The following is a 25,246-nucleotide window of genomic DNA, read 5'->3' as shown; positions in this document are numbered from 1 at the left end:
TAGCATATGATCAAGATCCAATGTTACTGAAGGAAGAAGTCCAAGGTGCACTGAAGGCATTGACAGAGAATGAGGCTCCAGGAATTGATAGGATACAAGTTGAAATTTTTCAAAAAACTTGATGCAGCACTGAAAGGATTTTTGCTTTCTTTACACTGAAGTGCAACCCCTACTGAAGGTTGAGGTCTTTGATCTTCATCGTAAGTATTTTAAGTCCTCTTTTCTTTCAGCAAGCAAGGTTGTATCATCTGCATATTGTGACTTGTTAATGAGTCTTCCTCCAATCCTGATGCCATATTCTTCTTCACAGAATCCAGCTTCTCGGATTATTTGTTCAGCATACAGTTTTGAATAAGAATGGTGAGAGAATACAACTCTGGAGCACATCTTTCCTGATTTTAAACTGTTCAGTGTCTCTTTGTTCTGTTCTTGGTCTATGCACAGGTTCCTCATGAGCACACTCAAGTGATCTGGAATACTCATTCTTCACAATATTACCCATAGCTTCTCAGGATCCACACAGTTGAAAGCCTTTGCATAATCAATAAAGCACAGGTAAACGTCTTTCTGGCATTTTCTGCTTTCAGCCAAGATCCATCTGACGTCAGCAATGGTATCCCTCATTCCACGTTTTCTTCTGAATCCAGCTTGAAACTCTGGCATTTCCCTGTTGATGTACTATTGCAGCCATTTTATAATTATCTTTAGCAAAATTTTACTTGCCTGTGATATTAATGATATTGTCCTATGATTTCTGCATCTCACTGAGTCACTTCTCTTTGGAATAGGCACAAATGCATCTCTTCCAATCAGTTGGTCCAGTAGCTGTCTTCCAAATCTTTTAGCAAAAATGAGTGAGTGCCTCCAGTGATGCATTAGCTTGTGGAAAGGTTTCAATTTGCATCCATCAATTCCCAGAGTCTTGTTCTTTGCCAGTGCCTTAGGAGGCATCAAGGTCACTGGTACACAATAGTCCACAAAAGGCAATATTCTATATCCTACTTTAGTGAGTAGCATCTGGGATATTAAAAGCTCACCGGCATCCATCTAAGGTGTACCTATTGGTTTCTCCATGTGCAGAAGAAAGAAGAGTGATGAGAATTGAAGAGGCTTGGAATCAATAAGCCCAGGGGACTAATGTAACATGTGAGCATAATTATTCACTACTCTAACACCAGAAGAACGAGATGGTACTCAGCTACCAACTTCTCTGAAAGGGATCACATTAGGATGTCCTGGATAGAGTGGCAGCACATATAGAATGTTGTTGTTGTTATGTGCCGTGGAGTAGGTTCCGACTCATAGTGACCCTGTACAGGGCTTCTGAGGCTGTAAATCTTTATGGGAGCAGAAAGTCTCATCTTTTTCCCGCGGAACAGCTGGCAGTTTCGAACTGGTGACCTTGCGGTTCGCAACCCGATTTGTAACCACTATACTACCAGAGCTCCTACATATGGAATGAAACTCAAAATTATTATTAAAAAAAAAAAAAAAGATTGGGCTTATTGGTCAGAAAGAGGCTGGAGGAATCTGAGACTATGGTCCTGGACCACACCCTTCTGGTCTGGAAAACCTCACGGTCCAGCTTTCAGGCAAGCAGTAGGTACGTATGTATGTAGAGGGAACAACACTAGTAAACTATGGTCACTATGAATGATGAAACAGTCAATCAAAGGCGCAACATGTACCTAAGGACAAAGGTAAGAAGGGACGGGAAGGTGGGTGGAATGGAAATAGGAACCACAGGGAGGGAGAGGAATAACTTGTTCCGTGGAGTGGTTTGTTAATCATTGAGATGGAACAAAGTGTAGGATTTGTTAAATGTAAAACTGATTATCTTGTCTGTAGACCTTCACTCAATTCACAATAAAAAGTTTTAAAAATTGACAAAACACAATAGTTTGCCTTTAGAATCCTTCAATATTTCAAGTCTAGACTTGATTTTTTCTTCAATTCTTTCAGCTTGAGAAATGTTGAGAGTGTTCCTTTTTTGGTTTTCTAACCAAAAGGTCTTTGCACATTTTATTATAATATTTAACTTTGTCTTCTCAAACTACCCTTTAAAATGTTCTGTTCAGCTCTTCTACCTCCTCATTTCTCTCTTTTGCTTTAACATCTCTGTGCTGGAGAGCAAGTTTCAGAGTCCATTTTGTTCTTTTCTTTCTTTTTTGTTTTCTTAATGAACTTTTGCTTTCTTCCTGCATGATGTCATCTCACAACTCTTCTGGTCTTCTACCTATAGTGTCTAATACATCAACTCTGTTCTTGAAATGGTCTCTAATTCGAGTGGGATATGTTCAAGGTCATATTTTGGCTCTCATGGACTTGTTTTAATTTTCTTGAGCTTCAGCCTGAACTTGCATAGAGCAATTGATGTTCTGTTCCACTGTCTGCCCTGGCCTTGTTTTGGCTGGTGATATTGAGCTTTTCAACCATCTTTTCCCACAGATGTAGTCAATTTTATTTTTGCACATTCTGTCTGATGAGGTTCATGAATATAGTCATCTTTTATGTTATTTTAGAAAGGTATTCGCAGTGAATAAATCATTGTTCTTGCAAAATTCTATCATGTAATCTCCAGCATCAGTTCTATCACTAAGCTCATATTTTCCAACTACTGATCCTTCCTCATTTCCAACCTTCACATTCCAGTCACTACTAATTATCAATACATCATGATTGCATGTTTGATCAATTTCAGACTGAAGAAGTTGTTTTGTTGTTGTCAAGTGCCTTCGAGTTGGTTTCGACTCATAGCAACCCTGTATACGGTTTCCAAGGAGCAGCTCATGTTTTGAAACTCCAACCTTGCGGTTAGCAGTCCAGTGCAAATTCTTCAATTTCATCATCACTGCACAGCCTGGCATTGGGATTGGTGACTCTGATGGCCAGCTGGGCTGCTCTTTCCACCATGGCTCTGCAGTTCTTGGAGGAAACATTGTGAACAATCTCCACACAGTGGGATTTGTTGCACATGAGCAGCACTTCCAGCTCTTTGACTCTGTGGACCTGGAACCTGCAGAAGCCACTGGGCAGCATATTGTTTGTTTTCTTGTTGCTCTCATAATGGTTGTTGGGCATCAAATTCTAGCCCTTAAATCTTATCTGCACCCTGTTGTTGTCAATGCCTCTGGGCCAGATACATTTAATTTTGACATAATGGTCTGATTGGTGCCAGATGGACAACTTGGTCCTCTTTTTGACAATCTTGGGCTTCATAGGGGGTCTGAGGGCAATCATGATGTCAGTGGAGATGTCCACTTCCTCCATGGGCACTGTCAAAGAAAAGAGATCTTCAAGATAGATCTTGATATGTTCTTTTTGGTGATGCATGTGATGCCATTCCTCTTCAATTTGTCATTCCCAGCATAGTTAAACCATATGATTGTTAGATTCAAAATGACCAATCCTAGGATATATATTTTTATGCATTATGTTTCATTTTTCACAATTTCCAATTTTCCTAGTTTCATACTTTGTACATTCCATATTCTGATTCCTAATGGATGTTTACAGCTGTTTCTCATTTTGAATTTTGCCCCATTAGCAAAGAAGGTCAGCACTATATATCTGACAATATTTTGATGCTATTCATAATGTTTTCATCTTCTAACATTATATCTGACAATATTCCCCTGCTATTCATGAGGTTTTCGGTGGCTAAACGTTCAGGAGTAGTCCGCCTCTCCTTCTTCCTAGTCTGTCTTAGTCTGGACTCAGTTGAAACCTATTTACCATAGGTGGGTGACTCTGCTAGGTTTTAAAATACTGGTGACATTGTTTCCAACATCACAGCAACATGCAAGCAAACACAATATGACAAACAGATGAGTGGTGGTAGATAACTGTACATCTACAAAAATAATAATTTCCTTCACATCAATTAGCATTCATTTCCACACAAAAAGAAATTCAGTGGAACATATACGCCTGACTGAAGAGAGAAGTGTAGAGTTCTATAAAGCTCCATGATGATTTTCATTAGGCTGATACTACCCAAAGATTTAGATTCTCTGATCACCAGTGCATATTGGGCAACAGTGAACACACACACACACACACACTCTAGGCTATGTTACAGATGAGAAAAGTAAAACCTAAATCTTCTGGCCACTAAAGTAACAACAGCTGGGATTTTAAACTCAGTACTTCCATTATTATTATTATTATTGTACATTGAGCAAAGATTACAGACAAGACCATCAGTTTTACAATCAACAAGTCATACCCTTTGTTTCATCTCAGTGATTACAATCCCTGCCATGGAACAACAGCTATCCTGCTTCCTCCTATTTCCATTCCACCCACTTTCCCATCCTTCCTCAACTTTGTCCTTAGGGAAATGTTACCCTTTTGATTTTGAATGATTGACTTTTCCATCATTCATAGTGAGCATAGTTTACTAGTGTTGTTGTTCCTCCTATATACCTAACTACTGCTTGCCTGAAAGTTGAACCATGAAGGTGGTTCTTTCCAGATCTGAAAGGTAGTTGAGGGCCATAGTTTAGGTTTCTCTAGTCTCTTTCTGACAAGTAAGCCTGATCTTATTTATTTAAAATAATTTTGCATTTTGACCCATATATTCTGTCACTCTCTCTGGGACCTTCTAATGTGATCCCTTTCAGAGCACTTGATAGTAGCCAGGTACCATCTAGACTGATGTTCACATGTTCCATTAGTTTGTTGGACTAATTGGTTCCAAGTATCTTCAATTTACATCACTCTTCTTTCATTTGCACATAGAGAGAACAATAGTTGCACCTTAGATGGCTACTCATGAGCTTTTAAGATCCCAGATGCTATTCACCAAAGTAGAATGTAGAGCATTGTCTTTGTGGACTATGTTATGCCAATTGACCATGATGTTTTATTCTGAGTCCCCAGGCCCAGCAATTCATTGCCTTAAGACAGGGGTAAGGAATCTTTTTTTCTGCCAAAATGTATAACATCATTTGCAGGCCATACAAAATTATCAACTTAAAAATTACACTGCTCCCACCCCTTCTATACACAGAGTAGATAGGCATGGGCAACTTGAACTTTAGCTACCCAAAATGGAGGGGTAGGGCTACAAAGGCAAGAAGTGACTGGCTTTCAAGAGGGAGCCTAGATCCAGAGGGCGTGGAGGAAGGTAGAATCTCCACTGAGTAGCATCCAATATGTCTAGGTAGGGCTGATGAAAGGAAATGCGGATAGGTCTCTTGTGATACAACAGTGAATAATTGTTATCAGGACTGATGGTGAGGGTTGGAAATGTAAAGGTCGACATTTCCTAGCAAAAGGAGGGGAGTGATTAACTTTGCAGTCTAGGAGTGGAGGTCCCTGGGACCATCAACGGAGAAGAGCGGAGAGCGGGACCCTACCCAGAGAAGCAGTGATGCCTCAGATGGAGACAGAGATGATGACGTGGAGAGATGGAGTGGCTGGGGACTTTAGATCCAGAGAGGGAGAGGGGCTGTGTGCTGATGACTTAGCGGGGGTGGGGGGTGGGGGGAAGGTTTGCAGGTATACCCTTTGGTTGGTTGATGATGCATGGAGGGGATTGTAACCATGGCAATGAATGACAGGATGAATGTAAAGCTAATGTTCTCCCATGTAAACTATCAAATAATTCGCAATAAAACATTTTTAAAAAATTACACTGCTATATTTGGTCAAACATTTAATTAACTCACCCCTAAGGAGCTCTATGGAGTCCTGGGGTGGCGATGTGCATTAATGCACTTGAATACAAAGTTGTTTGAACCTCAAGGTTGGTGGTTCAAGCTTACCAGCCCCTCCTCAAAAACCCTATACAGAGTCACTATGGGTCGGAATTGACTCAACTGTACTTAATAACAACAAAGGAGCTCTGGTAACATAGTGGTTACGAGTTGCGCTGATAACCTCAAGGTCAGCAGTTCAAAACTACCAGCTGTTGCATGGAAGAAAGATGAGGCTTTCTGCTCCCATAAAGATTTTCAGCCTTGGAAACCCTTAACAGAATCGCTGAGTTGGAACCGACTCCATAGCACACAACCACCACTACCAATGTGATAGCTGGAACTGCGGTTCCCTAGGCAGTACCAGACCAAATGATTTCATGGGCCTTATACGGTCTGCAGCCTGATGTTCCCCACCCCTGCCTTAAGATATTTGATAGTATCTAAGAAGTTTTCATCATTTTTCCTGGTGTATACTCTACCACATTTACCTTTCCTGCAAACACAAATATATCCTCCTTGAAAATCTTATATATCCCAATCTTCCTCTCATCCCCACTCAGCCTGTGTCTCTGTCCATGTATCGACTCACAGACCACTATTGTTCCAAGGTTGTGGATATATCACTATTTACCTGTATCTCCTTTAGCCCTTGCATACCTCCCTGTTTCTTCACCTGTCTTGACCATTCTGCCAACCTCCCTCTTCTTACATATTGCCCTCCCTGTCACTGAGTCTACCCTCTAATCAATGAACTATTCTCCTTTTCCTCCCACCATGGCAACCACCAAAGAACGTTTTTTTTTTTTAGTATCAAACCTTTTCTTGAGTTTTTGCAGTTGTTATCCTTTTGTCCTTTTGTGATAGAGGACTGTCCTCCAAGTTATGAGATATTTCACAGATTCACTGTTATTATTCAGTGTTGCACAGTATTTCATTGTGTATATATACCAAAGTTTGTCTATCCATTTTTCCATTGATGGGCATTTAGGCTGTCTTTTTGCTATTGTGAATAAAGCTGCAATGAACATCAGTGTGCATATGAACTCAGTATTTTTGACTCTCATTTCAATGAACATAAAATTTTTTTCCATTGTAGATACCATATCACAATAAGTTGTTGTTGTTAAGTGCCATCGAGCCGATTCCAACCCACAGTGACCCTGTATAGGGTTTCCAAGGAGCAGCTGGTGTGCTTGAACCACCACCTTTGCAGTTCAAACAACTTTGCAGTCTGATGCATTAGCCCACAGCACCACACCAGGACTCCTCACAGAAAGTTAGAAACTAGTTAAAAGAGAAAACTCAGAGAATGTTTCTCAATTCCCTCCTCAAAGACTGTTCTGCTTCAACTCAGTGGTCAATAGACTAGGGAATAGACATAGTGAAGGCTGCTGGAGAGAAAAAAAATCAAAGAAAAGTCTACCCTTAAAGAGATCCAAACCTAGAGGTAAGTTATATGGAGCTAAATATACTATTTAGGCTGGAATATTGGTGTTATAAAACTAGAAACAAACAAAAAAGTAGTCAGTAGACACAACCCCCCCCCAAAAAAAAACAAACCAAAAAGCAAAAAACACCCCAAGAAGCCTCAGAAAGTAAGGGGGAAATTGTTGGTGCTGAACGCTACTAAGACAGTAAATTTACTGTCCCCTTTCCATATGATAGCCAGCAGCCACAGGTGGGTATTTTAAATTTAAATTAATTTAAAAGTAATTAATGATATTAAATTAAAATTTCACTTCCTCCATGGCATTTGCCATGCCCTGTGTTCAGTAGCGCAGACTAGTGGCTACTTTGTTGGAAAGTGTCAAGTATTGAACATTTTCATCATAGAAAATTCTATAGAACAGCAATAAGCTGAGAACTGAGTGTCCAGGTGACATGCCACCTTTATGAATTAAGTCTTTGCGTAGTGAAGGAGGAAACTATGTTGTAAGTGCAGACAGTTGAGTAGTATTCAACCTAAAACACCTCCCTAACAGGTTGTTACTCCATTCCCATGGTAACTGTTGTGCAACTCCAACCCATATCCCAAGTTCAGCGCACTTAACTCCACTTCCCACTACATTTCTCTACCGGTACAAATCCCCTGTTCTGTACTTTGCAGTCATCTGCGACTGAGAGGGATCCTACCTATGAACAACATAACGAAACAAACCCACTACCTCTCCCAACGTGTTCTGGTGTGTCACTGTGGGTTAATGCGCTGAACTGAAAGGTCGTTTTCAACCGCAAGGTCGGCGGTACAAATTCGCCCACCGCTCCTCGGAAACCGTAAACAGGATCGCAATGAGTCGCAACGGTCTCGATGGCACTTAACTACAACAACCTCTCCCAAACTCCATCTCCCAACATGCCCTAGGACTTGCTGGCTCTTGGGCTTCTGGGAACTGTAGTTTACACTGCGTTCTAGTTCCATAATCGTCCTAACCGTGAAACCACAACTCCATGAGGCAGCGCATGGGCTGTTACAGTCGAATTCACCGCGGTCGCCATTTTTGCCGTGATGGACGCCTGAATCAGCAACTGAGGTTTAATAGATCAGTAGCTGTGATGCTGGCGTCGCTTGTGTGGAGGATGGGGCCGTTCTGCGTCATCTACTGCCGCTCCTTAGACCCCTGCCACTCTGTGAGATGCCTCAACAGAGGAGGGCACCGACAGGAATCCAGGGGGCCGCGGTAACAGTGGCCACAACACCTGGGGAACTGAGCATTGCGGGAGCGACCTGGCGGAAACCGCTTAGAAACGCACGCGCATTTGTGAGGCCTGTTGGCCTCTGTAAACATCGAAGAGCGCTTGTTCTAAAGGAGCGTCTCGGGACCGACACTTGGGGGCGCCATAGCGAGGATAACAGTAATACATAGTAACGTAACGATCCCATCATCTTTCTGTGGCTGTCTTTTATGATTTGCGAAGCCCGACCCTCTTCGTTGTCTCTCTTGATTAGATTCTTACAGTAGTTCTTGTACAGATGTGGCAACGGGTCAGAGAAAGTTACGCAGCCAGAATCCTAGTATTGTAGCGTATAGTACAAGAGGCACTCAGGATTCAAGGATTCAAGCACCAGACTCTGCCTCTAATTTGCTGTGTGGGTACTTCTGTTCCCTTGGGGACCTAAGCTTTCTTATTGTAAATGGGAATAGGTTGGTGGGAGGAACAAATGAGATCCTTGAATGAAAATGAAATTCCCAAGCAGTCCTATAAATAAATGCAAAAGATTATTGTAGTTGATTGCACGTTGGATTCCAAGAGAGGCAGGTTTCAGCAGTTTGTGAGCCAGGGCTAAAAGCCCAGCCCTCCTGCCTTTGGGCCTGGAGCCCTTCCCTGAACCCAAGGATCAGCATCTTTGTGGGATACAGACTGTTACACCCTGAGAAGTCCATGTTAGAAGTCCTATCGCCCTTGGGCCTAATAGAGGAGGGTCCTGTTCTGTTGAGATGACCACCACAGGCAGGAAGCTGAGGACCTGGAGAATCCTGGAGAAAAAGATCATCAGTGTTGGTGGTACTATGCCAACCCCATGTCTCAGGACAAGTGGTCCAGGTAAGGGAAAGGGTCCAGGTATGGCAGCTGAAGGTCAGTGTTGAGGAGACAATTCCTGAGTAGAAAGGAGTGGGAGAGCACTGGGCTCTGTTCTGAGCCTGGGAGGAATTGGGTGTTCAGGTGACTTCAGTTAGGAGTGACAGCTAGAGGAGTGATGAGGGGAGGAAGTGGTGTATCCTGAGCTGAAGCTGTAAGAGTGTGTCCTCTAGCAAGGTGGGGCACTAGAGTGACACCACAGACACACCATGCCACTTCCAAGAATGGGCATCTATCCACGAGGGATGTGAACCTTTCTTTGCTTCTTATACCCAGCCGTTTATCCCTGGAATGCTGTTAGAGGCCTTTGAGCTAAGTTGCTACCATGGGAAGACCCTTCTTTTTGTGGACAGAATTAATGGAGGCGGCACTTAGATCACACAAGCAGATTTATTTTACTTGCAGCTAGTAAAAGGAGACGATGAGGGCTGGGTTTTTGAAATAAGTCTGGATAGCTCTTGGTAATGTCCGCCTGGCAACTATCATTCCTGACAAGAGTTATTTGGTTCCTAGTGTGGCGCTGTAGGATCAGCAACGGACTGCGAACCAAGAGTTAGGCAGTTCAAACCCTCTAGCTGGTCCTTGGAAACCCTATACAATGTCAATATGAGTCGGAACCAACTTGACAGCACTTAACAACAACAACAAATGTCAGCACTTATTATGGACCGGGTTTCTCTAAAGATAAGATGTATACAGTTCTGGTGGGCTGTCTCTGAAGAACAACTTTAAAGGACTTAGTAGTTTGAGCTAGGAGGTGTGGTTATGAGGCAGGATGGTGGTCCTTCTGAGAACAGCTTATCCTGAGTAAATGGCTTACTTCAGTTTAAACCACAGGAATATTCCATTTCAGTTTACTTACTGTCCCTAACCTGTCTTAAAGTACGGGAGGCTGGGAGACCCTGAAGTGTGGTTGTAGATAAACCCACCTCAGCCAATAATAAGAGGTAGGTGTTTGTAAAAATGGAAATCTAACATTTTCCATACCTCCATGTTCTGGTTCTCTGGGCCTTGACTTGTTACCTCTGTTTCTCAGCAGGGGTAACTGAGGCTAAAGAAGGAAAGGGGCTATCTTAAGCACACACAGGGAGGTTGACGTAGCAGTGGACTAGGATAGAGACCTTTCTATTACATGACAGTGATCAAACATCTTCATCAAACATTGATTGAGTGTCGAATATATACCCAGTCAGGAGCTAGCTGGGGGACCAACAAGCCAGGATTGCAATCAGGCCTAGCTTTTAGCCAATTCTCCCAGGGACTTACTGATGTGATCTTGGGCAAGTGTTTATCCCTCATGTTGTTGTTATTGTGAAGTGCCATCGAGTCGGTTCTGACCCATAGCCACCCTGTGTAGCATTTCCTCTTAAAGCCTCTAATTAGTTGTGTATACGGTCGGGTAGTAAGACTTATCCTGGATATTGATCTTTATGTGTTCCATTTGATTTTTGACAGTTTCTAATTTTCCTAGATTCATACTTCATATACTCCATATTCTGCTGTAAATTTTAACTATGAATTCAATTAGTTAAGACCTATCAAGTGCATAGCACAATGCCAGGCATATGACAAGAGTTCAACAAACCTTCCAACAGTTGAAGCTACAGATGGGCTCTCCTAAGGCCAGGCAGAGGTGGAGAGGCAGCAGCTCCAGGTCTGCCCACATCCCAGATCCTTCCATACCATGTCCTGGATGCCCCAGTTGAACTGGGGGAGGTAGGGATGTTCCTCATCTCCTTTGATCCTGGTACCTGGCAGGAAAGAGGTCTCAAGTGTTTACAGCACCATGTTCACGTGGTTTCCTTCCCCACAACCTGAAGCCTTTGTTGTTGTTGTTGTTAGTTGCCATCGAGTCGGTACCAACCCATAGCGACCTTACGCACCACAGAACAAAACACTGACCTCACTATTATTGCCAACCTCACTATTATTGCCACGCTTGAGTCCATTCATTGATGCTGCCACTTGGCCAATCCATTTCGCTGGAGGTCTTCCTCTTTTTCTCTGACCCTCCATCTTACCAAACATGATATCCTTCTTCAGTGACTAGTCCTTCCTGACAATATGTCCGAAGTATGAGAGATGAATTTTGGCCATCTTGGCCTCCAAGGAGCACTCTGACTGCACTTCTTCCAAAACGGATCTATTGGTTCTTTTGGCAGCCCATGGCACTTTCAATATTCTCCTCCAATACCATAACTCAAAAGCATCAGTTCTTCTACGGTCTTCCTCATTCACTGTCAAGCTTTTGCATGCATATGAGGTTATTGAAAACACCATGGCTTGGGTCAGGCACACCTTAGTCCTCAAGCTGACATCTTTGCTCTTCAACACTTACAAAAGGTCTTGTGCGGCAGATTTGCCTAATGCAATACGTCGTTTAATCTCTTGGCTGCTGCTTCCATGAATGCTGATATTTGATCCAAGAAAAATGAAGTCCTTAACAACTTCAATCTTTTCTCTTTTGATAAGAATGTTGTTTATTGGTCCAGTGGTGAGGATTTTTGTTTTCTTTACAAAACCTGAGGCGTAGACTTCAGATAATTCTTGCCTAAAAGTATACATTAGGGCCCTGGACAGTGAGATTAAAACCATACCATGAGCTCTTCCCAGACCCTTCAGGGTTCAGGGTCTTGTATGGCCCTTGCTGGGAAGAGGTCCAAAAAGACTGGTAGCAGGTTCCTGGCCTGAGTGGGCCTTGAGCCATCAAGGGCCTGAGGTAGAGGGCAGAGCCTGGGTGAGGGATAGGCCCCACATCAAATGCCCCACTCGTAGCCTACCCTGTCGGAGAATAGAGTCTGGCCCAGTGGTAGTTTCTATTCTATTCCAAGCCTCCTTCATGGAGGTCTAGTTCAAACCCTTGATTAATAGAGGAGAAAAGAGAAGTCCAGAGGAGCCATGGACTCACCAAGAACCCCAGGCCCAGAATTCCGCTCTCCTGACTTTTGGCTGGGGCTCTGCTAGCAACAGAATTGGTGGGGATAAGGCTTGGTTGGTCTATTTCTCTGTATGCACTGCTTTCCCCATAGCCAGCCCCTAATGCAGCCACTTGGGCAGGCCCTGGCTGGGAGTCATGGGAAGTAGAGGACCTGGTTGGAGACCAGCCCAGAACTGACCTGGGGCCAGTGGGCCTAGGGAGTGCTCCTTGGTCTGTGTGGCTGCTGCTAGATTCTGCTTCCTTATTAATCAGTCTGAGACAGCAGAAGATAAAAATACCGTGGGAGCACACTCCTGCAGGAGTGGAGCAAAGCAGATTCAGGAATGACTCACAGAGCCCAAGACCTAAATTTAGAAGATGCTGAAGGAGGAAGCCTCCCTGGGGAGCACCATGGAGGTGCCCACTGACCTAGAGCACCGGGGCCTCAGGGTAGGGGGCAGTTGTTGGCAGCAGTCTCCTGCCCAGCAATGTGCCAAGAAATTGGAACCTATTCTAGATGTGGATTTTGGTCCCAGAATGAACCTTGCTTGACCCGGTGTAGAACCCTCAGCTCCAGTCTCAGCTAGATCCCCTGAGCCCACTCATCGCAGTCCCTCACACAGTTCTGGGAACCAGCCCCTGGCATGTGGGCTTCTCAGTGCTGTTCTGCCCTCTTGCTGGGCATTGCTGTCCTGCTGCTGCCTGAGCATCCAGTTGTTCAACATTAGGAAGGGGGCTCTCTGGATGCAAGAAGCTAATGTACCCTGAATGTAAGCCTTCCACAGGAGACCTCTCCAGGGCATTTGCAGCTCTCCTTGGAAATGGGGGTGAGGGAACAGGTCAAGATGTCATTAAGCCCACCTCTACTTTACCCCCAACTATCCAGGCTCCAGGCTGTTTCTTTTCCTCCAGGTGAGGAGAAGAGGGAGGTGCTACCTCCAGGTCAGGGAACAAGGACATAGGAAGGAGGTGATACCTTGGAGACAGATGCCAAGCTTGAAGGTAAGGAGACTCAGGAAACAACCGGATAGCACCTGTGGCATTTTTTGAGCCCTCATTGTGTGCCAGACTCTGTGCTAAGCACTTGCATGCATTAACTCATTTTATCCCCATTTGAATAAACACAAGTCCTAGTCTATCCCTTTTGGAAATGGTACAGCGGAGACAAGTTAAGTAATGTGTTCTAGGGCACACACTAGCCCAGACACTTTGGCCCCCTGGTCCAAGCTCTTAGCCATTATGCTAGACTGCTGACTGGGGAGGTGGTGCCTTACCCATTTGTCTGGCCTCCTCTCCCAGATGCCCCTTCCCAGCCTCTACTCCCTGTACCCTCAAATCCTGGAATATGCCCTTTGGATCTTGTAGGGCCCTGATGCCAGGGTGCCCACAGGCTCTGAGGAAGGGGAGTGTCTAATAACAACACCCCCACCACACAGGACCTCATCATGGGCAGAGCTCTCCTACCTTAGCCTGCTGGGGGAGATAAGTACTGGCACTTTAATGGATAACAAAGTCCTAGAGAAGAGCAGAACTTTGCCCAAGGTGGTAGGATCATGAAGACTTCCCCTTTGGGAGGCCTAAAACCCAGCTGGTCACCCTCCTACCCCTGCAGGCTGGATACCTCCTGCTGATGTCTACTGGGCACTGGTGCCTGCAGGGACTGAGTTTGATTGCTGCACCAATGCATCTTCTCCAAGCCATCCAGGTTTCCTGTTAAAGCTTTTTCATCCATCTGCCTGGCCCCAGGCCCACCCCTTGCTGTTATCCTCAAGCTAGAGCATAGGGGGTGGCAATCTTTGTGCATCTTCAGGAAGAACAAGGTTACTTGGTGGGCCGACCCACTTCCAGAAGCCCACACAGCTTCCGTTTTTGTCTACCTCCCTATGGAGCCCTGGTATGGTCCTGTGGGATAAGCAGTGGACTGCTAACTGAAAAGTTGGTGGTTCAAGCCCACTAGCTGCTCCTTGGAACCCCTGTACAGGGTCACTCTGAGTTGCAGCTGACTCAGTGGCACTTAACAATAGAGTAAGAGAAGGCTTTGAGAAAACTTTGGGGATCAAACTTTGGGTGGTAGGAGGGATCAGATTGTCCCCCACCCCTAGGTTATTACTGGGGAATAGACTCTTTTTTTTTTTTAAGGTTTTTATTGTGGATCGAGTGAAAGTTTACAGGGCACATCATCAGTTTCACATTCAACCATTCATATGACTTGTTTCATTACATTGATTGTAATTGGGGAAAAGACTCTTACGAAGCTATGCTGGCCTGAGTTCAGGAAACCCGCTTGGTGTGCTCACCCATGCCCCAGGGACACAGCTTGGCGCGTAACATATTTCCCTCACACTCTTCTTACCCCATGCCCAGAAGACTACACGTTGGGACACGAATGGCAGGTTCTATACCTTCCTGGGCCTTAGTTTCCTCATCTGTCAAATGGGGATGAGGGCCCTTGCCTGACCTTACAAAGGTCAAAAAAAAGGATTTCTTTACAGAGAGGGAGTGAATGCGTGTGCATACGTGTATGATAACTTACACACCACTGTGTGGGGGTGTGCATTCATTCCCACAGTGCTGTAAATGACTGCAGTTTATGTGGGAACTGGTGTGTGACTGTGGTGCTGAGGCCTGGTGATAGGGTGTGGTGAGGACTTGAATATAAGGTTGCCAGATTTAGTAAATATTTGGAACATCAAATAGATACTGAGTAATTATTTGTTATTTTCCTGAAATTCAAATTTAGCCTGGTGTCCTGTATTGTATGTGGCAACCCTACTTTGGTGCTGTGTGGAACCTGGTGTAACCAAGTGTGCCTACCTGTATAGAGCTGGTCACGTGTATGACTGAGGTCATGCGTGGCTATGTGGAACTGTCAGGATGTCAGTGTGACGGTATGTGGCTGCAACAGTGTCACCAGACAGAGTGAGGATGTGGGTGACCATGAGTGATTCTCACCTTGTGGCTCTGTGCCGCTATGTGACTCCGGTAGGTTCTAGTGGCCCCCTCAGGGCAGGGTTTTCACTGTTTGTTCAGTGAGTCCCAGCAGGGTATGAGACCCGCCCTGGGCAAACATTTAGATCCGGCTCCAGGTGGGACTAGGATGTAGAGCCTGTTGCCACCAGCCAACTAACTCAAGGCCAAGCCAGCCCTGGGAGACTCAGAGCGCTCTGACCTGGGCCTTTCCAGAGGGGCCTTTAGAACCACTTCCCCATTCTGCTGCTCCCTGATGACATCACACAGGTCATCACCCAGTCTTCTAGAACAGTGTCCCCAGGACCTGGCCTTGTTGCCCTTGGCAACCTGGGAATTTGCTCTTCCCAAGTTGGAGCAGGGTTACCCCTGAGGAGGGGGTGGAGGAGAAGGGGCGGGGGGGGGGGGGGGGACCTTCTCCTCATCTCCCAGAGGGGAGATCGAGGCAGCCATCCGTCTGTCTGACTAGATGGTGAGTAGGAATGGGCACCCCTGTTCCTCTTAATAGAGAAGCAAGTTAAAACTTGGAGACAACTTGTCCAGGACACTGGGCAGGGACAGGGACACTGGGGGTTAAGGCAGTGCTGAATCTGGAGGCTGAGAGAGGATAATGACTGGGCCAAGGTCACCGACAGGCTAGTGGGAGAAGTGTATATGTAATGAGGAGGAGGGACCAAGACTCAGTAGCTGGGAGACTCTCTCCTTTGTCCCCGCTCCTTGGACCTTTGTTTCTTCATGAGGGGGTGAGGGTAGCTGATGTCAATCTGAGGGTCTGTAGTTCTAATGGAAGCACACAGTAGGGTGGATGAAGTGGGTGTTGGGTACAAGGTCATGGGGTGGCTCCAGTCAGGTACCCTAATCCTTGCTCCATGGTCATCTGGGGGCATTGAGTAGAGTCTAGCATGTGGTCCCCTACCCAAGGAATCACAGTCTTGAGGTACTAGACATCCCCATATGGATTCTGACTTGCTGTTTGATACAGGGGTGTCCCTGTACCTCCTACAGCCTCAGCTGTTCTCTGGCGGGGGCATGTGTAAGACCTAGCACTTGATCAGCGCCCTGGGTAATGATTCCTCACATTCCCCTGACGCTTCTCAGTTTGCTAAGCACCTTGTCATTGTACATGGTTTTGCCTTCCACACCCACTCTGACTCCTGCTCAGTGATGCCCCATTCTGTGGCTGACACTCAAAGAAGAGCCCTGCCCTGGAGCCCTAGAGAAGCACCTTGATCCCCTTCTGTGGAGGGGACTTGTGCGGCAGCCTTTTCCACTGTTTTGTCTTTTAGAAGAAACTCAACAACCATCATGTCAAGATGTTCCCTTAGTGCTTTTGGTTGAAAACCTGGCATTTTCAAACATCATATTCCTCCCTGCTCCCCCTCCAGTTTTGCTTTTGATTCCCAGTTGGAGAGTGAAACCAGACTTGTAGTGCTTCACAGAGAGTGGCTCTGATTCCAGATAAGGAATCGGGGCTAAGGAAGGACCTGTCACCTGCCCTTGATTACACAGCTAGGAAACGGTAGAGCCAGGATTTGAGGCCATGTCCACAGCCAGGCTCTAGGAAGCTGGAGTGACTGAGTTCTTGAACCTCCTCTGCAGACTCCTCCTCTAGTCCCACCTGCAAGCCTTTCTGGCTCATTTTGCTGCCCTTGAGCAGATGGGGCCCTTCTCTTTGCTGCTCAAGGGTATTTTGAGTGTAAATCTGCTTTGATCTGGTCATGTTGGTGAGGGTGGCAAGAGCACCAGAGCCAGAGATATATAGCTCAGGGGCACATTAATGAGTAGGATGAGGCCTGGCACACTTCTGCCCACCCACACTGGTCAGCCAGTCTAGCCTGAACCCAGGCTACTACCACCTCAGACTGGGGCACCAGGTTACTCACCTTTTCTGACTCAAAACCTAAGATTCATTCTTGGTTAATCTGTACTGGAATCTGAGTGATGATTTGGTTCTTGCCATCTATACCTCCTGAATCTGGGTTTGTATAGTGTTACCCACTCAGATTTGCAGCTATCTGGGATGGACAAGTCCTGTCAGTTTGCCCTCATGGCTATCTCTGGCTGTCATCCAGCCTTATCTCTTTTCCCTTGGACTGAGTGCTGGGCATGGTTCACTGCCCTGGTACCTGCTTTCTACTGGAATGCTGTGATATTGGGGCCGTAAGAAGGCCAGTGTTACCATTTATTTTCCTCATGTCTACAGGCCACAGAGATGGATCAGCCAGGTGACATCATTGATGGTGTCAAGTGTGGCAGTGGTAGTGAGGTTGGCCCAGGATCGGACATTGTTTCATTCTGCTGTGCATGGGGTCGCTATGAGTCGGTTCCAACTAGATGGCACCTGACAACAACAACAGGCCACAGAGCAGGCTTTGGATTGCCCTCAACCTGAGAGGAAAGCTGGCAGATAAAACCACTGGCCTTCCTGGAGTCACACACTTAGTGGAGTTGGGGCAGAGGCAGGGGAGGTGGGTGCCTGAGTGCTATAGCCCTGGCTTCCTGAGCCCAGGTCCAGCCTCCCTGCCATTTGATTTCAGATGTATAAAGGGTGTGAGTTAGAGAGGGTGGTGTGATTATCTATGTCCCCCACACTGCAGATGGGAGGCCTGGAGATCTAAGGTCCTAATGGCATCACACAGGCCTCATGGAGATCTGCAAGCCATTTGACAGAATTCCTATGCCTGTGTATAAGTAGACTTTGCAGAATATCTCTTGGGATTACTTGCCATCACAGCACCCTACTCACTTCAACTCATTTTTTAACTTCTTTTAATTGCGTATTAGGTGAAGGTTTATAGAGCAAATCAGCTTTCCATTCAACATTTCATACACATTGAGTTTTATGTCATTGATTGCGATCCCCACAATGTTTCACATCACTTATCCCACTTCCTCCCAGTGTTTCCATTCCTGCTCCTTTCCTAACCCTTCTGAACTTGATCCTTGGATAAATGGTGCCCTTTTGATCTCATATGGTTGATTATTCTCACTTCCACTCATCTTAAAATTTGGGACCAATTCACAAACATCTCAGAGCCCTGAGCACATCAGGAAGAAACACCTCTATTTGTGAATCCACCGTGACAACTCATCTTTCTCTTAGCACCTTTAAGAAAAGCTATTCTATCCCAGAGAACAGCTAGGATGCTGAGATTAGGAGGTCCCTGAGGATTCTAAATTCTGATTCCCTTATTCTACCCTGGGAAAGTAAAGGCCAGAAGGACAGGGCAACCAGGTCATAGAAAGGAACCCTGGGCTGGGAGGAGGCTGAGAGCTGAGTTCTGGTCAGAATGGCCAGAGCATTCACTGTGTGACACAGGGCAAGTGGTGGCCACTCCCTGTGGCTCAGAGACAGCCTCCGTAGGGTTGTCAGGCATCTCACTGGGGTGAGTTAATGCTCAGCCTTGGGCCCTCTGCCACACTTACACTGGCCCATCCTCAGAGAAGTGAAGCTGCTATGCTGCCCTCATGTCACAGAGAGTAGAGGGAGCCTGAGGGCCCAGGGGCAGGTGGCAGCCTCCCAGGCTAGAAGGAGTGGATGGAATGCTATGTGGTTATGGGGTTCTGGACAGCTTTGCCTGGATGCCTGGGGAGGGACAGTGGAGCTCCCGAATTGGGACAGAATCTCCTGAGAGCCTCTTGTAGTGTATGTATAGTTCATGGAAGGTCGGGCTCTTTCTCTCTCTCTCTCTCACTCTGTTGTGTGTGTGTATGTTAGGGAGGGTAGGAAGTGGACAAAGGGTTAGGAGTCTGGGAGTGGAGAGGAAACTCACCAAAGTTCCTAGCTGCGAATGAGACTGGAGGGAAGATTTTGCCAAAGTCTGGTCAGCTTATGAAACTTGAGACCTGTGGGTTGAATCACCTAGTGGCTGGGTTTGCACACATGACAGGGAATCAGGTTGGGTGTGTGTAGATTTGGTATGCCTCTAGGTTGTAGGAGATGCCAAGTGTGGATACCTTTGAGTTGCTGTAGGGCTATCCTCCCTGGGGTTAGTGTGTTAATTATTGTGGGGGGATGTGCCCAGCCTTGGGTCTCTAGGGTATTGTGTGTGGGAGTCTCTGAGGACAGCAAGCCAGTGTATAAGTAAATTGTTGCAAAGGAGTGTACCTGTGAGAATAGGAAGTGGGTGAATAAAAGGAGTTCACAATTAACTTCCTGAATTCCCCACCTCTCAGAGTCCACTCAATCTTGTCTCCTCTCCACCCCGCCCCCAGCCCTGCCAGAGGCTGGCCCCTCCCGGGCTGGGTCTCCTCCCGGGCCTGGCGGGGGCGGGCGCTAGGACCCTGTGAGGCGGGGCGGGGCGGGGCGGGGCTGTGGGCTCTGTCAGCTTCACCTCCGCAGCTTGGAAAATACCCAGCCGAGGCGAGCGGAGCCCCCGTAGCCCCTGAGCTGATCTCGGAGGGAGGGGAGGGAGCAGGGAGAGGGGGCGCGCGGGGCGGGGGGCACGGGGCTGGGCGGAGGGACCCACTGCTCCTCCCCCCCAGAGCCCCCGCGCGGCCCCGGTCACCTGGGCAGCAGCGGCAGCGGCGCTCGCACCCCGGGCCCTGGTGAAGCAGCGGGCACAGGTGAGCGGGCCGGCCCCACGGGCGCCCCACCCCGCCCCCACCACTCTCCGGCGCCGCTGCCGAGTTAGTTGAGCCGGTCCGCCCCCACTGCGTGGGGTCCCTCAGGACCGCCTGTCGCCTCGGTCCCGACCCTCACTCTGGTCCCGATAGTCTTATGCACAGGACCTTGACCCGAAACACAGCTTCCACACTAGCACCTGGGAGGGCTAGGGTCTCTCTTTGGGAGGTCGCCCCCGTGACTGTCCCGTGCCCGCTCGCCTCACCCGCGGGCTAGTCCCTGTTTATCTGGAACTCTCTGTCCGCTGGGGACCCTGGAAAGCCCCACCCGCGCCCCCAGCACACTGACTCCCGTCCCCAAACCGGTCTTGCAGGTCCCAGGAAGGTGGCGTCAGCATCTGCAGCCGCGTCGACGTTGTAGGAGCCTCCGCGGAGGACCAGGAGAGCCGGGCTAGGAACAGGGCTCTGGGCCTCCAGACACTCGCCATGGAGAAGCCAGCTGCCTCAACAGAGCCCCAAGGGCCTCGGCCCATCCTGGGCCGTGACAGTGTCCAGGTGCCGGACGACCAGGACTTCCGCAGCTTCCGGTCAGAGTGTGAGACCGAGGTGGGCTGGAACCTGACCTACAGCAAGGCTGGTGTGTCTGTGTGGGTGCAGGCTGTGGAGATGGACCGGACACTGCACAAGATCAAGGTAGAGTTGTCTTGCCATAGGTGCCACCTTCACTGCACCTATACAGCCTCTGATACAGGTCTGCTTCCTGGTTGTGCTTCTGGGCCTAGACACTCTTACTGTGGAGCAGGAGGAGGCACACCTTTCAGGGCCAAACACCCTCACACATATGGGCCAACTGAGGCCTGGAGAGGGGATATGACTCACTCACTTAGAACCCCAGCACAACCCTGCCTATTCCAGGGAGGTGGGCTGCTTCAAGGCCCATCTAGGAGAGTGGTCTACCCTCTACCCTATAGGAGCCCTCGACCCTATAGGTCTTCACCTGGTCCTTGACTTGAACCACCACAGGTGGGATCTCCCACTGAGCCCCTCTCCCCAACTCCTGGTTCTCCCAGCCCGTGCTGGATCTTTTCCTCCACTCTTTGCACCCTTGGGTGTCAGGGACAGAATCCTTTCTGCCTCTTGCCCTGTTCTGCCTTCTTTTCTCCTTGGCTGTCCCCTGAGTTTCTTACAAGGATTCATGATGTGGCAGGCAGATCTTGAGGGCAGGCTTGGATGTCCCTGACTTGCTCGGGGCCAGTCTGGAGTCTCACTAGAGGAGGAAGGGGCTTGAGGGCCCATGCAGACACATTAGCCCTCTCCTCACAGTCCCATGATTTTCCATCTCTCTTTGCTGGGACAAGCAGGCCTGGAGGGTCCAAACCCACCTCCCTTTGAACCCATCGCCCCTGGGGAACTGGATGGAATAGAGGTGTCGGAAACTGCTCCAGGGACCTCAACACAGCTAGCATTTCTGTGAGTGCCACATTCAGAGAGAGGACAGTGGGTTCCTGGCAGTGAGCTCTGTCACCTGCCCTTTATCTCCCTTTCCTTTGCCATCTTTTGCTGTGCTCCTTGTGCATGGGAGAAGGAATACATGTCTGTGGCATAGGGGCAGGGCACTGGGACACAGAGAAGCTTTCCACCACCTCCGTGTTGCCCTCTGTCCTCTGTCCCCTCCTTCCTGGGGCCTGGTTTATTATTAGGCCTTGCTGGGTCATTTCAGCCTCAAGCCAGGGGGCTAAGGCATCTGGCCTTTGCCCTCTGATCCTGAACCTTTCTGTATCACTGTATCTTGCTATGTTATTGCTATGTCTGTCTACTGTTCCATGTGACCTTCTGACCATCCTCTCTGCCTTCCTTTCTCTCTGCTATGACTCTGTCTATTCTCTGCCCATTTGACTGCCTCTGTCTCTCCAGATATCTGTGTGTGTCATTCCATTGCTGGGACTCTCCTGCTCCAGTTCTCTGTCCAGGCCTGACAACTCTGGACCAAGGTTCACCCAAGGCCCTGGCCTGGGGGACTCCCAGGGGCCTGAGCTGTGTCAGAGAAGTAGGAGCAAGGAAGGAGGACGCAGCTGGTATGCCCCTGAGGGCAGGGACAGGTTTTATCCCTCTTCATATCTTCTGTGTTGAACACAGAAACTTGGTGGACATAGCAGGGTGTGCTGGTTGAATGAATGAGTGATGGAAGGAACAAATAAATGAAAGATGAGCAAGGCTGAACAAGAGAACCTGGCATGACCTGGGAAAGGTTTAAGGCTGCCAATGTACAGTGGTGTGGGGAAGTGGCCATTTTCTTTTGAACTGGCTCTCCAGAAAGGAGGGCAAGGGGACACTGTGACTTGGTTGGGTACTCCCACTCTCTGTGTCAACAAGGCAGAGCTACCTCCTCCATCTGGTGTGGTTAATGAATAAACCAGCCTATCCCAGAACTGGAGTTGATGGTCTGGGGGCCAGGCTGTCACAATAGACCCCTTGTGGCCAGATTAAACATCTCAGGTAGACTTCCTTAGAGAAGGGGCAACTTGGAAAACTAGGGTGTTGTGGGCATGTGGGCAGGGCATATACTCTCCCCACCAGCCAGGACTCCAATCCTCCTCTTCTCTGAGCAGAGGCTGGAGGGACCAAAGAGCCCTTTATAATCCCTGTTTCATGTTCCCTTCCCCAACCCACGGAGGTACAAATACAAATACTGAAGCCCAGGGTCGGGCAGCAAAGCCCCAGCAGACCCAGGTCTGGAAGCCAGATCTCCAGCTGTATGTTCTACGTATCTCCCCATTGCTGCTCCCTAGTTCTGCTCTCCACAATGGAGGAGGGGTTGGAGACAGTAAGCAAGCAGAGCTGGGGCCCAGGGAGGAGGTTATGGCTGTCCCAGGAGACCAGCACCCTGTTCCTGATCCTCCCAGTGCAGCCAGACAGAGCTCTGGGAGATGTGGAGAAGTGTCTGACCTCCCCATCCCCAAGACTCCAGGATTCTGAGGTTCCACACAACTAATTGCATTTCTGATCATCAGAACCCTTGCTTTCTGAGCCAAGCATTTTCCTCTAGCGTCTCATCTAATTTATTTCAGGCAAGTGCTGGGCAGTAGTGGGCTTGTCTTCAAGTTACAAATGAAAAAAATGAAGGCTCAGAGAGGGGATGTCAGTTGCCTAAGATCACACAGCAGCTAAGGCAGGAGCAGAATCCAAGGCAGTCTGTCTACAGAGTCTCTTCCCCTCTGTGCATGAGCCCACATCATTAGGCAACATTATGGCATTTAATCCATCAATAACTCTTTGAAGGACATGATGTTCTCATCATCCCAACCTTGTTTGATAGATGAGAAAGTCCAAAAAGGGGAGTGCCTTGTGCTGATTGGGCTACTCCAGGAGGCTGGGGCTGAATTGCAGTTGTTTGCTTAGCTTTGCCACTCCACCTCCCCCAGCCTGTGTCCTGCCCTGGGCCTGCCCCCTAAGTTGGGTTTGCCAGCTACCCCCTGGACATGTCCTGTGCTTGTGGTTCCACCTATCTATCTACTTGGTTGATTCCTTTTTCCTCATTTCCCTTCCCCAAGACATCTAATCTTCTCTCTGCCTCTAGGTCCAGAGGTCCCTAGAAGCCATTGTGACTCTGGATCCAGCAGCAGAGCAGGAAAGAGGGAAGGGGTTGCTGGAGGCCACTTTCAACTTGTCCCTTGCTCCTGGCCCCAGGCCTGTACCGTGCCCTGGCTACTGAAGATAAGGCAGATACCCCTCCTGCTGAACATGGATCCTGAGTCCAAGGCCAGGCTTCCCCTAGCTTCTATAGTCGGGAGAGAAAAGGGAAACCAGGAGGCTTTATCATGCAACCAGATCCATCTGCAGAAGTGACTGGGTTCAGTCCTGACTATGGGAACCTCTTGTAGTATGAGTGACCTTGAGTCATTTCTCCATTCATACCATTGAGCCCTCCTGGTTCTGAGTCTCTTTACTCAGTGACAATGTGAGGCCCATGGGAGAGATATGAGGAACTGGGGACATGAGATATCAGGGCCTGTCCAGCCCTGCCCTGGATGCCCATGTGCTCAGCTCCTCTTCCTGTCGCTGCATGCCCAGCCTGTATGAGAAGCAGAGGAAGAAACTTGGATGTTCCTCGGAGCTTCCCAGATTGTGGTAGAGAGATGTGTTCCAGGAGGTCCAGGTGATTCCTGACTCAGTACCTCCTGCCTGTGGCAGATGTTCATCGGCCACCAGCAGAAGCAGGCCTGGGACCTCATGTGAACCTGGGCCGCAACAGGAGTGGGCCAGGTGGCAGAGACCTAGAGGAACTTGGAACCTAGAGAAGGCGGGGAGGTCTCTTGGAGTTTGGCTGAGAACCTGAGGTTCCTCTTGCTACAGGAAGCTGGGTAGTGAGGACCTGTGTCCTCTGACTTCCTGTCCTGCGGCTTCTCTCCTTCCCCTTTGGAGACCGCTTCTGAGGCACCTCCCTGCCCTGCTTCACCATCCACCTGCCCCACACCATAAACTGTCTGGGTTCCAAGTCTGTGGGGCTCAGAAGCATTATGGAGAAGGCAGGGACTGGAGGGTCATATATTGATTGTGTACCATATACCAGGTGCTTTCTTCATGTCCTCTCACTGAGTCTTCATAACCATCCTGTAGGGTAGGTCGCATTAGCCTCCTGGAACAGATATGGAAACTGAGACTTGGAGCTAGAATTTACTTTTGCAAGGTCAAACAGTTAGAAAATGGCTGAAGCAGGATCAGAACTCAGGTCCTTGGATCTCTGAGGCCGAGCTTTCTACACCCCCTTGGGTGGTCCTGGCTATTACTCATTATACACCAGGATTGACTGGCTCACAATTTACTTCACTCTCCTATCTGGGGCTCCCTGTGCTATGCATTGTGGGACGGGAGCCTAGAGGAGACCCAGACAAGAGCCCAGCTCTCACTGAGTGACTTTGAGGGTTACTTCACCTCTCTGAGTCAGTCTTCCTATCAGTGGCAGGGGCAGAAATTAACCTAGTTTTAGGGATTTGGATTAAGTAAATCCCAATTTGGGCTTGGCCTGTGTCTCCTCTGGGGCTCCATTTCCCCATCTCCATAGGAGACTGTTGAGGAGTGATTTTTAGCCTAAGCTGAAAAGAGGCGTCTGTATTGCTGGACAAAGAGTGAGTAAAGGCAGATGACCAAGGCCTTGCCAGCTTGTGCCATCAGAGAGGTCCTTAGATAGGGGCCCTGAATCCAGCATTAGGCTGGCTGGCTCTAATTCTGACTTGGCATGGGGGCAACCGGAGGAAGTGGCAGGCTCCGCAGAGTGTATGGCCCCTGTTAGTCAGGCTCTCAGATGTATAGCGAGTGGGGACAGCGGACACTTGCCCCCTGGGTACAAGTCCAAGGGAGTGCCAGAAGAGGCATAGAATGAAATTCAGAGGCACCACAAATATGAAAGGCGCTTGATTGAGGTAGCGAGACAAGAGGGGGAAGGTGTTTCTGCTGACCTTGCCACTATCCACATCTACTCATCTTTCAATTGGCAGGTCTGCAATTTAGAAATTGC

General features: G+C 48.0%; 1 protein-coding gene and 1 pseudogene across 1 annotated transcript in view; one reads left to right on the top strand and one right to left on the bottom strand.

The window, feature by feature from the left end:
- Window positions 1-2,832: 2,832 nt before the first annotated feature.
- On the bottom strand, window positions 2,833-3,240 carry LOC102836875 (annotated as a pseudogene).
- A 16,868-nt stretch (window positions 3,241-20,108) lies between these two features.
- The window catches only part of STARD10 (StAR-related lipid transfer (START) domain containing 10), a 33,301-nt gene continuing 28,163 nt past the window's right edge, over window positions 20,109-25,246 (top strand). The window contains exon 1 of the mRNA XM_006870269.1: window positions 20,109-20,424. Within this exon, the coding sequence (XP_006870331.1) occupies window positions 20,218-20,424 (207 nt within the window). The 5' untranslated portion in view covers window positions 20,109-20,217. The remainder of the gene's footprint in view (window positions 20,425-25,246) is intronic.

This window comes from Chrysochloris asiatica, unplaced genomic scaffold, assembly GCF_000296735.1.
Source record: "Chrysochloris asiatica unplaced genomic scaffold, ChrAsi1.0 scaffold00140, whole genome shotgun sequence".
In the NCBI taxonomy this organism is placed as follows: domain Eukaryota; kingdom Metazoa; phylum Chordata; class Mammalia; order Afrosoricida; family Chrysochloridae; genus Chrysochloris; species Chrysochloris asiatica.
The sequence above is the reverse complement of the archived record's forward strand: the minus strand, read 5'-3'. Positions and strand labels throughout refer to the sequence as shown.